The sequence below is a fragment of the Miniopterus schreibersii genome, assembly GCF_964146895.1.
Source record: "Miniopterus schreibersii genome assembly, chromosome: 13".
NCBI classification, from domain to species: domain Eukaryota; kingdom Metazoa; phylum Chordata; class Mammalia; order Chiroptera; family Miniopteridae; genus Miniopterus; species Miniopterus schreibersii.
In genome coordinates, this window is record NC_138113.1 from 48,411,988 (window position 1) to 48,428,674 (window position 16,687).

Below are 16,687 nucleotides of genomic sequence, written 5' to 3' on the forward strand. Positions count from 1 at the left end.
GCAAGTGGAACATCATGTTTTTGTTGTTCCAGACTTAAGTGTGTTGGTGGCCAAAGAAAAATTTTGTCAAGAACTGGAAAATATTTCACATATGATTCAACTTTGCAGATTTAGTGAAGAATAGTTAGTTCTTAGCTTCACAACTGGGTTACTTAACTGACATTTGAGCACCTTAATGAACTTTAAAATCACAAGAGCTGACTGAAATTACACTCAGACATACTCAGTGTGGCTAAACCCATGAGGAAGAACATAACCGTGGATGCCTGAATCTGTTTCCCTCTGCCCACCTATCTGCCACCCATCATGGCACAGCCTGCTAAAGATAGCTCGATTAACTCAGAGCAGTAGTGCCCCCAGCTTCTGGCTACAGAAAGGTGCCACCAAGAAGATTCAGGCCAGAAGACCCATAACCTGCCACTTCTAGCCCATGGGAGTGGTAAACCAAGGCTGAAGTAACCAGGTAGTAAAGGGGATGTCCGCCTTCTCAGGGAATACAGGGCATTTTCCACAGATGAGGTAACACCACTCCACAGGAGTCCTGGAAGCCCCAGCAGTGCAGGTAAGAGAAAATAAAAACCTGCACTTAAGTGTCACCTACTGGAAAACAAAAGAGAGACTCCTAGTTATCATATTGCTAAACAATGAAGTATTGAATACTTTTAAAAAGTAGATTTCACTACCACAAATGCCCAGGCAAAGAAATAATACACTAAGCACAACAAATAGCCAAGGTAATAAGATAATTCAGAAAGAAAATGAAAAATACCCAGAAAACAAAGATATGAAAGAATGTGATTTGAATTACAGAGAATTCAAGATTTCCGTTCCGAAAAAGACTCAATGAGATAACAAGAAAATTCAGAAAAGCAATTAAACAGACTCCAAGTAAAATCAACAAACAGAAGGAATACCGCACCAAGGAAACTGAAATTATAAGAAAGAGCTGAAGAACTCAATAAATGAGATGAAAAATGAGCTGGCCAGCTTAGGAAGTAGAGCAGGCCAGATGGAGGATGGAATTAGTGACACAGAAGATAGACATCTAGAAATAACTCAGATGGAAGATGAGAGAGAATTGAGGGTAGAAAAAAAAACTCTTTGAGAACTATCTGGCTGCAATATAAGAGCAATATAATAGTGGGTACGCAAGAAGGAGAAGAGAGGGAGAAGGGAACAGAGAGCCTATTCAAGTAAATAGTCAATGAGAACTTCCCCAACTTGTGGAAAAAACTGGATCCTCAATCCAAATAGCCCTCTCCAAGGCACATTATAGTAATGACAAAGAAAGAATCTCAAGGTAGACGGGCGGGGGAGGGAAGATGGTAAACTATAGGGAAACCCCTTTAGACTATCATCACCAGATTTTTTCAGCAGAAACCCTACAAGCTAGGAGAGTGTGGAACCAAATATTCAAATTATTGAGAGAGATAAATCACCAGCTAAGAGTAGTATATCCAGCAAAGTTATCCTTTAGATATAAAGGAGAAATAAAGAATTTTCCAGGCGTAGAGAAGCTGAGGGAGTTTCCCACCACAAGACCTACACTGCAGGCATCACTAAAGGGCCATAGATGGGGAGGATATGGCCAACTGATACCATTACAAAAGAAGTTTAAGAGAAGGAAAAAGACATGGGATTTTTATGTTAAATGGGCAGCAGGGCGAAGAAAAAGATTTTTACAAACTAAAGGGAAGCTTCCTACAAGTGAAAGAGAAGTTCTGCACATTTTTAGATACAGAGGAAAAGTAGCCAAAAGCCAGGAGAGTTAAAAAAAAGTGAGGTGAAATCTCCATCTCCATTTGAAAGAAAGCATAAGAAAGACACTCAGGAGGAAGAAAACACGGTATCATGATTCTCAAGTGACGGTACAAGAGAGAGCCCACTTTGTCAACATGTTTTTGTTTGTTTTCCAGTAAAATTCAGTGGTTCAGAATCACCCAGACAGCTTGTTAAACTAGAGCGTTGAGTCCCTTATAAAAAGATTCTGATTCTGTGTTGGACTCAGAAATCTAGGTGCACCCCAGATGACTTTGATGCTGGTGATCCAATCTTGGAAAAAGACTCACATGTTTTCATTTGCTCCATGTGGAGTTGAGATGTGTAGAGGAAGAAAAGGCTTAGGGGTTTGAGAATGAGGATCTTAAGTAGGTAGGAAAATATAAATAAAAAGAATTTCTAAGTGACACTGATCACCAATAATTTCAAATTCAACATCATGGACCACACCTGCCACCTTCTAGAAGTGTCTTTAGTAGCAGATCGACCCATACACAGCGAGTTTTCCAGACAAGCACAAGGGCTATGGTGAACTGTTTGTTCTTGCCTTTAGGTTGTTTTGATGACTAATGTTAATGAAACATCTGAAGTTGATTCAGTTTAAGAGACTAGTTGAAATTTCACAGTTTGGAGAGAATCACCTCTCAAGAATGTCCTAATTGTATCTTCAGCTGTTGACAATGAGAAAACGAAAAACATTTTATGTTTCCCTTACACCTCACAGTAACATATAATACCTGGTATTTTCCCAGACATTTCTGGTGTGAGTTGATTAGAACATAGACAGAGTCAGGTAGTGGAGTCCGATAAAAGCTGAGCAAGCTGACATTTTCCCATTACAGCACCGAATTAGGAGAGTGACCATCAGGGCTCTGTCCCCGCTCCTCAGCACCATCAGCTCCCCAGCTTCCCTTGTGTGCTTGGCTTGGGTTTCTCTTCATTCTGGTTTGGGATGCCCTAATTTTTTTTTTAAAAAAAGAGTTTTTTACTTAGTTTTATTGAATTAAAAATGGAAAATTAAAAATGATTTATGCCAATAGTTCTTAGTTTTTTATTGTTGTTTGTTTTTTGTTAACCCTCACCCCAGGATATTTTTTTCCATTGATGTTTAGAGAGAGTGGAAGGCAGGGGTGGGGGGAACATCGATGTGAGAGAGACTCATTAATTGGTTGCCTCCCACATGCACCTGACCGGGCCCAACCTGCAACCCAGGTATGTGCCCTTGACTGGGACCCAGGACCCTTTGGTGTGTGGGCCAACGCTCTAATTGCTGAGCCACACTGGCCAGGGTGGTTCTTGTTTTTTTTTATTAACAGAACCAAGGTGCATGAGAATTTTGTTCTAATTCCTTAAAAACTTGTGTACATAAATTTGTTTACATACAGCAATTTCAGAGATTTCACAGATGACTGAAGACTATATTAAAGGGCCTTGAACTTTAGGTTCAGAATGTAAAGCTAAGGACTAGAAGCCAACATAGACATGGGAAACAGTTGATTTTCACTGGAGTATTCCTGTCCAGTCTTTGGTAGTATATGTAATTTTTGTGTAGTTTTAACATAGAAACAATTGGGGTTTTGTTTTGCACTTAACTTTTATCTTATTGTTCAAAACTACCACAGAATCTTCATAAATTTTATTTTCTTAAATTCTTAAATATATTTTAATAACTTGCTATATCATAATATATTTCACACTTGTTCTACTATTGAATATTTACGTTGCATTCAACATTGCAATGTTGGAGCTAAAATTAGAGAAAATATATATGTGCCTGTTGGCAAGTTCTTATTTTAAGGAGTTTTAGAGAATTGGCCCTTTCTAGTCTCATTACATTGCTTCCTTCACCTATTTCTTCTCCTTTTTTATGCCATTCTTGCTTTTCTTCTTTATTTATCTCCTGTAATGTATAAGGTTGAAGGATGCTCTTGATGACAGTTGAAAGGGGATATCTTGAAAAAATAATTTCTCAATAATCATTTTGTTATATGATAAATTGGACCTATTGTTCAGCTTAATCTGGGTCTTGATTCTAGTCTTATCCAATTCCTGTTTTCTTGCTTTCTCATAATTCTGTCAGTACTGGGTAGTATAAAACTTTTTTACATTATTATTATTGAGCAGTTTATAAAGAGCTGGTTATAAATAAAAACTTATTTCCAGGTAGCTTTCATATGGGGCTATTATGTAAAAATCTGTAATTGGTTTTTCTAAAATCGTGTAACTGAAATTATGAACTATATCACCAAGGTTGTGAAACCAACTGTTGTTAAAAAGCAGCCCCCATCCTTTTCTTGAGTAATTTATTCAATCTAAAAGTAGTTTTAAAAAAAATTTAATTATATTTGTTTTCCAGAAATGTTTTATTTCTTTAAAACAAAAATAATGTAATTGCTTAATTTTGCATTGAATACTTTATTCACTTTCCCCAATTCTTATTTCTTCGCAGAGTTGTAAATTATAACAGCATCAATAAAAAGGACTACTATACTATTAGTGACAAGGCAGTGACACACATTTATAATAATGAGGACATTGAATATGTCGAAATTCATCGATGGGAACAGGAGTACCTATATCACAGAGAACTCACTAAGATTCCCATATTTTCACTTTTCCGGAAATGGAAGGCCTTTAACGTGTGGAAGAAGAACGTGCGCTCCAAGAAGACGAGTGTCTGTCGAGAGTCTCTGCAAGACAACTTGTTCATTGTTAATCATGTATGTATCTGTTAATCGTATTTTAAAGGAAAAACAAGTGCGAGTCTGCTGCAGGTGTTGACATAGACTGTCCCTGAAATAGAATATTTCATCTAATATGCTAATTAATATTAATTAAATGATGACAATTTTCATCTTGTCATCATTTAAGGGTCTGGCAGTCTGGTGATGCGCCTACATTTGACTAGGGCTGTAAAATGCAAACATATGAGCGTTGCACAGGTCCCCTTTTGATAAGAAGTGGCCTCAGGTTTGGATTCATGACCCTCTTTATTGTTGATCAGGAAATTTGTATATCCTTTTAAACAGAGTAGGCTGGGAACCCCTATTACCTTCTCTCATCTTTGAGATACTCCTGACTTTATGGTCCAGAATGATCTGGGGGCTTGTTTTCATGGGCCAGTACCTTCCAATGCAGCATGTTTTCCTCTACCACGGATTGACACACTAGAGAAATTTTTAATATTTACTCTGGAGGAGAGGCTAGGTAAATCATGAAAAAAGTTGCACAAAGGTACGCAGCCATATTTAAAATCTCTGCTCACCCACTGATTTCAACTTGCATTAGAAGTTTTCTACTTGGCTCCCGAGATGAAGTGGAATCACCATTAGCGTCATGCTCAGAGCACTGGGTCCTCAGCTGTCCACTTCTGTGACACTGAGCCACCACCCTCTCTAATCAGAAGCGTCAGGTTTGCTTTTTATTGGTCATTTCCTTCACTTTGCATATGATAACCTGAAAGATTGTTATCAAGATGTCAGCCATACAATAAAGGAACATTAAAGGAGTATGGCTAACCGATTTAGTGCAAAACAAATGCATAAGATGTACCATCTCGGGTCATCCATTCCATCAAGCATTCCGAGCTGTGGAAAATACTCTTATCCTTCTTGATATCAGACTAAACCCCGAGCTCTAATTTCATGAAGGGTTCATCAGCCATTGGAACCTGTTTTACTATTTTTTACTACCTTTCATCTTTTACCATGTGTTGGAGACTGTACATTTCATAAATTTGTTACTAGGTATGTAAAATATTTCTTCCTGCGTTTGTCTCTGAAATTAACCTATTAATCCTTAAGGTTTGTTCTCTGATTTGATGTACTGAGAGTTCACCATTCATACCATCAGTGTTTTGGCCTTGGTAATATCTACTCTTAAATGTAGTCCTAGCAGACTAGAAAGTTCTCATCCTTTTAATCTTAGATTGACCTAAATAACAGACCCATTGTGTTGGCTTAAGTATCTGTTAGACGTTATAATTACCCACACATTTACCACTAGTCTTATATTTGCAATTAGTTCACTGAAGGGGCGGGGCTGATTCCCTCAAACTACGTGGAGGGGAAATGTGGAGCTGCCCTTTAAAATTTTCTTTTTATAATTTTTTTCAGTAACCAACATTATTGGCACTTGTGCCTACATTTCTTTATAATTTTATTGAAATATAATTCATGTACTATACAGTTCACCTGCTTAAGGTATACAATTTAATGATTTTAGTATTTTCACAAAATTGATTGACCACGACCACAGTAAATTTTAGAATATTTCTGTCACTACAAAAAGAAACTCAATTGCTCATTATTGGCCACTCTCCATTTCTCCTTAACTACCTCCTCCAAGCCCCACCCCAGCTCTAGGCAACTACTAATCTACTTTTGTCTCTATTGATTTGCCTACTCTGTACATTTCATAAAAATGGAACCATACAATATGTGGTTCTTTGTAACTGGCTTTTTTCACTTAGCATGATGTTTTCAAGATTCATCTATGCTGTAGCATAGCATTTCTTTTTATTGGCCAATAGTATACCATTGTAAGGATGTGCATATTTTATTTATCCATCCATATATTGATGGATATTTAGGTTGCCTACACTTTCTGGCAATTATGAATAATGCTGCTGTGAACATTTGTATACAAGTTTTTGTCTGGACATATGTTTTCATTTCTCTAGGAGTGGAATCTCTGGGCCGTCAGTGAGTCTATGTTTAACCTTTTGAAGGACCACAAAACAGTTTTTCAAACCCACTGCACAATTTTACATTTCAGATTCTGCATATTATCACTCTATTTGTCTTTTTCATTATAGTCATTCCTACTGGTTGAAGTGGTATCTCATCATGATTTTGATTTACATTTTCCTAATCGCTAATGATAGTGAACATCTTTTCATACGCTTGTTGGTCATTTGCTTATCCTATTTGGTGAGCTATTTATTCAGTTAGTTTGTCCATTTTTAAATTGGGTTATTTCTATTTTACTATGGAGTTATCAGAGTTCTTTATGTATTTTGGGTACAAATTCACTGATTGACTGCCTCCTACACGTCCCCTGCATGTGCCCTGATCTCGATTTCCTGGACAACAGGTTGATGCTCAACTGCTGAGCCACGCCATCTGGGCAGCCTTTTCACTTTCTTGATGGTATAATTTGAAGCACAAAGATTCTGAATTTTGATGATAGTCATTTTATCCATTTTTAATTTTACAGCTTGTGCTTTTGGTGTTACGTCTAAAAAACGTGCCTAGTCCAAGGTCACAAAGATTTACCCAAAAGTTTTTTTCTAGTTGTCATACAGCTTTAGCTCTTACATTTAGGTCTTTGGTTCAGATTGTGTTAATTTTTGCTTATGGTATGAGGTAGGGGTTCAACTTCATTCCTTTGCATGTGGCTATCCAGTTGTCTCAGCACCATTTGTTGCAAAGACACTTCTCTCCCCATTGAACTGTCTTGGCACCCTTGCCAAAAATCAACTGATAATAAATGTGAGAGTTTTTGAATTCACAATTCTATTCTGTTTATCTATGCCAGTATCTATTCTTATGCCAGTAACACACTGTCTTGAATACTGCAGCTCTGTAGTAAATTTTGAAATTAGGAAGTCTGAGTCTTCTGGGCCCCTTGAATTTCCACATGAATTTTAATATCAGCTTGTCAGTTTCTGCAAAGAAGCCAGTTGTGATTTTGATAAGGATTGCTTTAAAGCTGTAGATCAATTTTGAAAGTATTGTCATTTTAACTATTATCTTTTCTGGTCCATGACCATATAATACCTTCCCTTTTTTTTAGATCTTCTTGAACTACTTTCAGCAGTGTTTTGCAGTTTTCAGAGTATATGTTTTGCATTTTTTTGTTAACTTTATTCCTAAATATTTTATTCTTTTTGATACCATTGTAAGTGGCATTGTTTTCTTAATTTTCATCTTAGATATGTCATATATAGTGTATATATATATAGAATATATAAATAGTGTACATATACATATAGCTTCTGTAATTACTTTGAATGTTCCTTTGTAATTAAAATATAGCAATATATTTAATATTTGTACATTGAGCCTGTTTCTGAAACCTTGCAGAACTTATGATTGACTCTAATAGTTTGGTTGGTGTGTGTTGGGGGGGGGGGTGCTTTACTATATTCTACGAATAAGAATATATCATAGGCAAAGACAGTTTTACTACTCCTCCCCAGTATGGATGCCTTTTATTTAATTGTCTTACCTAAGTTCCCTGGCTAGAACGTCTGTTGAATGGAAGTGACAAGAGCGGAACTAATTGTCCTGTTCTTGATTCTGGAGGAAAAGCTTTCAGTCTTTCACCGTTAAGTATGATGTTATGAGAAGTTGCTTCCTGGTCCTGGTTGTTGAATGTTAGAATCGTGAAGCCATTATGATCCCGTCAAGTGCTTTTTCTGCATCTATTGAGATTATCATGTAATTTTCCCCTTTATTCCATTGGTATGGTCTATTGTAATAATTGATTCTCAGATATTAAACCAACCTTGCATCCTTAAGATAAATCATCTTTGGTCATTATGTATAATCCTTTTTACATATTGTTAGATTTGGTTTGCTAGTATTTTTTTAAAAATATGTTTTTATTGATTTCAGAGAGAGGAAGGGAGAAGGGGAGAGAGAGGGAGAAACATCAACAAAGAGAGAGTCATAGATTGGCTGCCTCCTGCACGCCCCCTACTAGGGATTGAACTGCAACTCAGGCATGTGCCCTGACCAGGAATCGAACCTCAGTCTCCTGGATCCTAGGTCAAGGCTCAACCACTGAGCCACGTGGGCCAGATGCTGCGAGTATTTTTCTTTAATCCTTACTCAAGAATATGTTTTTATTGATTTTTAGAGGAAGGGAGAGAGAAAGAGAGAGAGAGAGAGAGAGAGAGAAACAATGATGTACAGAGAAACATTGATTGGTAGCCTCCCATTCACACACTGACCGGGGACCGAACCCACATTCCAGGTTTGTGCCCTGACTGGGAATTGAACCTAAAACCTTTTGGTGCCTGGGAGGACACTCCAACCAACTGAGCCACCTGGCCAGGGCTGATTTGCTAGTATTTTGAGGATATTTGCATATATATATTCATAAGGAAGATTGGTCTACAGTTTTTTTATTTCCTTAAGATATGTTTGTCTGTCTGGTGTTGGTATTAGGGTAATATTGGCTTATAGAATGAGTTGGGAAATGTTCCCTCTTCTGTTTTTTGAAAGAGTTTATGAAGAATTGGTATTAATTTTTTAAAAATGTTTGGTAGAATTCACCCATGAAGCCATCTGGGACTATGCTTCCTTTTTGTAAGCGTCTTCTAGTCTCTTACATTTCCAGGTTTCACTTTTCTCTAGACTTAGGTGTGTATTTAGTATTAATTTTTCAGTATTATTTAATGCTGCACATGATTTCAACCTGCAAGGTACTTGATGATTTTGCTGGTTTTCAAATAATGTGTTATTTTGTTGTAATGATACTTTCAGGCAGTTTTCTGTTATTTTTATTTTTACATTCACTCAAACATTGTTTCATTTATTTTAATTTGAATGTCCCTTTGTAATTAAAATCTTTTTAATTTTAATTTTTAGTCATTGCTTTGGATACAAACCACTCTTAATGTCATAGATTTACATAACTATTTCTCCACTTGTTAAGGGATGTCCCTTGTCCCTTTTGCTGAAGCATTTTCAACACTGGGTTAAAAATGAGAGCACCTGAGCCCAGAGTCTCTGGCTGGACCAAGACCTACAACTGTAGTGGGTTCTCTAAGTGCCAAATTGTACAGACCACCCAGATGTTCTGATGACTCAGGTTAGGGCAAACTAAAGGTTTGGTGCCATGGTGAATGCAAGGCTAGCAAATCCAAAGGATTCCTGCATTCCAACCAAAGACAGGGTGCCTCAGCATGACCCTGATTTTCACAAAATTTTTTTATAGCAAATGCAGCTCTTCTGCAGTTATCTTCCAAAGTCTCTAATGTTTCCCCATAGGCTTTCTGACCCATTCACCAGCCTCCAGATGAAAAACACTGATTTCCCATCTCTGAAGTATTGACACTCACTTCAGTGCACCTGGCAAAAACTCCACTTAAACAAACTTCAGCAACGACAATAACAAACAAAAGCTCATATAATAAGGAAGTTCAAGGGTGTGAATACCTTTGTGCATGGCTGAATTCAGAAATTCAAATGATGATCTTGTCATCTTTATTTTTTCCTTTTTCTGTCTTTAAGTTCTATGTTTCTCCGCATCTGTTTCATTCCCAGCTGGGCCCTTAGAATGAACACCACCCCAGCTCTAGTTGCAGCTATTTTTTTTTAATGAAAAGAGAGTATCTCTTGCTGGGATGCTGGCAGAACGCTGATTGGCTCGGTGTGGCCACATGCCCAGTCCTGGACCAATCGCTGCACAGCTAGGAGTACCCTGATAAGCCAGGCCTGGGTACGTGCCAGTTCCTCATTCCTGTGATGAAGAAAGTTAGGGGTCTGTCTAATCAAAACCACATGCTAATGAGTCTCCCAAAAGAATGAGGGATTCTGTCACCAGAAAAATTGTAGGTAGGTCAGGAAAAGTGTCCTGGGCAGCAAAAATGATAGCTACCTCAATCCTTTACACATTGAAACCCACCATCAAGGTGACAGATTGTTCCTCCTCTTACAATTTTGCTAATAATGTAAAATCGTGCTTAATCTGATGACCTTCAATGGACAGTACTGATATAACAGCCCAAGAATAAACCACCTAACCCAGATCCATCTGAAATTTACTAACAGCAGAAACAAAGCAGCGAGAGGGAATGGGGGACACTTCCATTCTCTCTTATATTCACAACGGCTTTCACATTTCTCCTTTATGCTGATGGCCAGATATTTAGTTTAAGCTAAAGTGATTTCTTAGATTATGTATTTTTTTCTTCCAAAAAAATTCCCCACTGTCAAAACTGTCACTTTTTGGCAGACCAGCAATGTTAGTTCTGCTCTCCACCTGGACCCATATTTTTTCTCCCTTATAATTCTGCTTTAAGCACCTCCTCCAGAGGACTCCAGACTGCCTTGCTTTCACTGCCCCATTTTGATTACATAGTCATCCCTACTCCTTACCTGGTTAGTTTATTTAGTATCTTATTTCAACTCATAGACTTAGGCTCTAAACTTTTGCTTCTTTTTTATTATGCAAATTCCCCCATGAGATGAACCTTAAGGGCTATATGACTTCCAAATGGTTTCTCACAAAACTCTCTTCATTTAGGACTCTATTCATTATAACTTCCCTTTATTGCACTTAGAATAAATAAAGCACTAAATGTTGGTCTGAATAACTGTTGTTAGTCCTGTTTTGAAAGCTCCTAGAAAAGCATGTAACACATAAACCCGTGTCACATACAAATAAATTAATGTTAACTTTATCTATATAATGTAATGGCTCCTCCTCTGGTTAGATTAGAAGTCAGAGTGAATGTCTTTCGTTCTTAGAGCATGTGCCTTCAAAGCCAACAGCCCAGAAGTCTGATTTATGATGTTGGCACAGAGAAAGAAAAGTTAAGATCATGTAGCCGAATATCACAAATACTTCATTCCTTCTCCCAGCTCACATTGCAAGATAGGTTTTTAATAGTGACTGAACTTTCTTTTCAGCAACTTTTTACCCATTGAAAATTTAAAGTTAAATTTGTCTTTGTGCTAAACAAAGTCACAGCCTTTTAGGTCAATAGATGGGCCCCTCCACTGTCATGCTGACTAGACATTTGTAAAGTCTTGAAGGTAACACAAAGAATCTTTTAGTAGCCATTGGCCAAACCTAGTGAAATTTAAGATTTACCGAGTCCTGCCCTGGCCACTGTGGCTCCACTGGGTGTTGTCCTATGCCCTGGGGGGGTTTGGCTTGATTCCCACTTGGGGCATATGCTCTGGTTGTGGGCTCGATCCCTGGTGCGGGGCGGGCCGGAGGCAGCCCATCAGGGTTTGCTCTGAAATTGATGTTTCTCTTTCTCCCTTCCTCTCTTTCTAAAAATCAATAAACTAAAAAAAAAAAAAAAAAAAAAGATTTACTGAGTCCTCAATTTCATAGCTAAAATTTCAGAAGCGTGCCTTTTAATGTATGCAAGTGTAGCTAAAGTTAACATATCGAGGTATTTTTGTTCCTTAACAGCCATTCTTGCTTTCCAAATATCTTTATACTTAAAAAACACACACGTGTTTCTTTAAATAATGATATATTTCTATCTTCATTCAGTATTTGAGACCAGCCCTTCTTAAAATAAATGAACTGTGTTATCAGTTGAGATTTATGCGGCTTTGTTATATTGAAAAAGGCCACACCTACACCCTGCAAGAATTTAAGGCCGCGCAAATCGTCTGGCTGCAAACGGTAAGGAACTTTGTCTATACGTTTCAAGATCTTTTTTCTACTGTTGCTTCTTTGGTATGACTAATTATACATATCATCAATGTTTAGGTGACAGAGCACCTGGAAGAATTTCGAAATGAGTCCAAAGATGTGGTGAGGAAGGCTTGTCGCACTGCTCTGCGCGCTATAGGATTCACTCCTGACGACTGTGAGGATGGAGGTAGGGCCTGGCCGGTGTGGCTTAGTGGATGAACATCAGCCTAGGGTCCAGGAGATCGTGGTTCGGTGCTGGGTCAGGGCCCAGGCCCAGGCTGCAGGCTCCATCCCTGGGGGGGCGTGCAGGAGGCCTCTGATCAATGACTCTCTCATCATTGATGTTTCTCTCTCTCTCTCCCTCTCCCTTCCTCTCTCTGAAATCAATAAAGATATATTCTTTTAAAAAAAAACAGAAAGAAGGTAAGGAGGGGAAAGAGCTTTAACAGATCAGAAGTGGCAGCTTTCTAAAGTAGTCCCTCTTTTTCATTCTACATTTCTTAAGTTTAACTAATGATCTTATTTCCAGCTCTTCCAAAAGTACTGGATAGATTATGATTTTGGTGTATATTGTACGGTGAGAAAGACAGTAAATAGTGCATTTTCCTTGCATTACCCCTGCTTGTATATATAGTATTTCTAAACTTACGGAGCTTCCATTTCACAAGCATTTTATAGTTGACTCAGAGCCCCTGTGCTTAAAGGTATGTTTAACCTACTAGTATAGACGATAAGTTTGTTAAAATTAAGGGACTGGATGGATCTCAGGATTGGCCGCAGCTGGCGTGTACTCTAAAGTATAACTAAAATGTAGCTGGAAAAAGAGGGTAAATGTGTTCCTAAAAAAGAGGTACCGGGGTACACAGGTCAAATCCTGTTAAAGAGAATGTGAATAAACTGCCTACAGTCTTTGGTTGAGTTGAAATCCTTTGATGTGAAATCCTTTTGGATACTAGACTGTTTGAATTACCCCAAGTTTGAATTATATCATGAACCAAAGCATTTTGTTTTTGTTTTTTTAAATTTTGCTTGTCTTTCAATCCATATTGAGGGGAAAAATGGAATTTTCACTCAAGAATTCCTGTTGTGTCTTCTGCTGTTCTTAGCTAGTAAGAAAGTGTCAAGCACTGGAGGTCTCATTGAGTTGCCAGCTTATTCAAACTCTGAGAACATGAAATACACACAGCAGGCCAGGAAAAGGCGTTATTGCAGGAGGCTGACATGGTAAGTGATTATTCTTTCTTTTGAGAAAAATTAGGGCATCTGTCATTCTCAAGTTTCATTCAAAGTTAAAGCCTTTACCGCAGGATTCACTAATAGCGATGAGGGATTTAGAGGATAGGGTAACCTGAGTCCAGCCCCAGAAGCCTGCCCCTCAGCAGAGCAGCCGCTGGGCATGGCGAGCTGGTAGAGAGAGCCGAGGGCATGTCCAAGGTCAAGGGCTCCTCTTTGATCTCTAAGGCTTTGTTTCCCACAAGCCAGGCTGGAGCATGGCGCCGGCTATGGTAAGAAGTCAGGCACACAGAGATTTGTACATAGCTACATTGCCACATAAAGTTCCACACTTTCCCTAAGGGAAGGTTTCGCAACCGGGAGACAAGGGAGGAAAGCCATCCAGGGCCTCACCAGGGGTCCCTCCCTCGTTAGGGCCAGCTCTGCCATTGTATATTCAACTGGAACTTAACATTGTTCCAGAGTTTGGATTTCACGTCCTTCTAAAACTTCATCCGTAGAAGTAACTCTTGAAAACAAAGTCATCAAGCATTATCTGAAATGTATGCGGTACTATATACAACACTGATTCTTGTTACTCAGTCCAACTTTTACAGCTGTCTACTTAATAAATGGTAATGGTGCATCAGTTTATATGTGAGATAATATAATAATATTGTCTGTGTCACTGAAGTCAGTGAAGCAGTCCCTGAGGCCATCATCATTGGCCTCCAGGTACTAGAGGCCCCTTGGGCTCCACATAAGCAGAATAAGAAGTTACTCTAAGTGCCTTGTGGACATTCTCAGCACTCAAGTAAAGAAACATAAAATTTGCATCTTTGGCTTAGCAATTGCCATCAAACATTTATCCAATCGTGAAGATTTCACACATTTACCTTTAGAATGCAAGTTACAGATGTATATTTGCTGATTTCTTCTCTAAGGTATTAAAAAAAAAAAATCTCATGGCCCTTTTGGCTAGATAAGTGAGGTGCTTTTTCCATACCAAGTGTATTGCTCATTAATATCGTATTGAATAGATAGAACGCCTAGCTAAATTGATGCTATATATTTGAATATGTTTGTGTTTTAAAATGAAGAATGTCCAGTTACAACTCTTTTGGACAGTAAATCTCTGATATTATAATAAAAAAATGGAAATTAAAAGAAATTATATTTTAAAATGTAAATACTTTAGAGTCACTTTCAAAAATATGTAGTGACTATAGACAACTGAAGCTGTATTTTTTTCTTTTCAAGCTTTATTCGTCTAAATGATTATCTAATTGAGAGCACAATGCACATCTTAACAGTAAATTCTGTTAACTCCCTTTTGAATTATCTCAATGACAAGCTAAAACGAACACCTTCAGCAGATGTCATTCAAAAATGGATTACTGAGGAGAAGCCCGAAGTCACTGATAAGAAGGTATATCCAGATAAGATTAAGATTATGCTATTTTCTGTGTACTGGAAAAATGGAGAATAGAGGCTTTCATAGTATAATCAGAGCCTACTATACACATATGAAAAGGCAGAATGAAAATCAGCATTATCAACAGATATCTAACAGAGAAAGCACTCACTGTGCTAAATGTTGTTGTCTTCACGGGAATGTGCTAAAGGTTATGCATGTGTTCATTCAACAGATATTTCTTAAGTACCTACTGTGTACCAATCCCTGCACTGGGTGTTGGGTATATAGTGATGAAAAGCGTAGAGAAGACCCTTGCCCCCAAGAAGCTTAGAGTTTGGGGGTCATCTTGGGCATGAACCGGCAGAGAGAAGCAAGTGAGGTGGTATAAATGAAAGAAAGAAGCAGTGGTTTAGATGTGAGAAGCACATCATGAAGCAAACCTTTGTACTTTGAGGGGATACCCTCTCGGGAGGAAATTGACGACTTTATTAATTTATTTATTTTAATTTTTTTTTTTTAAATACATCTTTATTGATTTCAGAGAGAGGAAAGGAGAGGGAGAGAGAGATAGAAACATCAATGATGAGAGAGTCATTGATCGGCTGCAGCCCGCAACATGGGCATGTGCCCTGACCGGGAATCGAACCCCGATCGCCTGGATCCTAGGTCGATGCTCAACTGCTGAGCCACGCCCGGCCGGGCGGAAGTTGACGACCTTAGAGCCGCAGAGTAATTGAGATGTTTGAGACAAAGTAGTGCAAATTTCACTGTGTATTCTAGCACAGCTAAGAGAGAAATCATATTATCTCATATCCGCATTTCCCAGTAAGCCTTCCCCAACTCCATCCTGGATAATAGCTTCAGGCCAGATGCCTAGTAACACTGCAAAACATGCTTATCTGGTTTCATCAAGCTCCAATTCTCAACTTCCTCTCCAGGAAACTCAGCTGTGCAGCTTCAAGGACCGATGCTCTCTGCCGTATTTCCCTTTTTCTCCAAAAGTTGTATGTTAGTTGCACACTCCTTTTCATTGCTTCCTATTCTCAAGTCCTCCTTTTTCTAAACACTATCACATTTTAAAATTAATATTTGTTTTTATAACTGTAAAAGTAATATATGCCGTGCAGAAAATTTGAAAAACTCAGAAATGTACAAAGAAGAGGCATCCTTTGCTATCCAAAGATAACTGTTTCCAAGGGGGAAATAAAATATCATACTTTATTTACTGCTTAATCACCTTTTCCCCCCCACTTAGCAATGTTTTGTGAAAAATCTCCCAAGTTGATATGTATTTTTCATATAATATTCTCACATAGAAATGTACTATATGTCTTGTAAATGTCAGTAAATAATTTTCTATTATTGGTCACTTTCTCACTACAAATAACACTGCAAAGAGCATCCTCGTCTGTACATGTTTCGCATCTCTGATTTTTTCCCCTTAGAAGAAATTCCTAGCTGTGGAATTGTTGGGTCAGAAATATGTTCACCTGTTAAGGCTTTGATACTGAAGCATAGCTCCCTGGAAAGCTTTGTGTCAATTTACGACCTTCCTAGCAATGTTTGAGAATGAGCGTTGACCCACGTGCACGCTAGATAGGATCGTTCATTTTCATCCTTGTTAACCTGATGGATGTAAAGTAGTATATCACTGCTTGTAAGTGTTACATTCCTTTCCTTGCTGCCCCAGCGTGAGGATAAGAGCATAGGTGTGACGATCAGAGAGACCCGGGTCTGCCACTTACTAAGCCATGTGCCCTTCTCCAGATTCTGTTTTCTCATGGGAGTAGCAATGATACCTGCTGCATATGGTTGGTGTGGGGTTTGCATGGATGCTCAGCGCTCCCTCACACAGTAAATGCTCAATAAATGTTATTACTGAATGAACTA

At 38.2% G+C, this 16,687-nt stretch overlaps 1 protein-coding gene across 1 annotated transcript in view; it reads left to right on the plus strand.

Moving 5' to 3' along the window:
* Positions 1–16,687, plus strand: part of DNAH6 (dynein axonemal heavy chain 6) — a 174,978-nt gene that overhangs the window by 15,023 nt on the left and 143,268 nt on the right. The window contains exons 5-9 of the mRNA XM_081157326.1: positions 4,229–4,499; positions 12,022–12,156; positions 12,244–12,355; positions 13,275–13,392; positions 14,641–14,809. Coding sequence (XP_081013452.1) covers positions 4,229–4,499; positions 12,022–12,156; positions 12,244–12,355; positions 13,275–13,392; positions 14,641–14,809 — 805 coding nt within the window. The remainder of the gene's footprint in view (positions 1–4,228; positions 4,500–12,021; positions 12,157–12,243; positions 12,356–13,274; positions 13,393–14,640; positions 14,810–16,687) is intronic.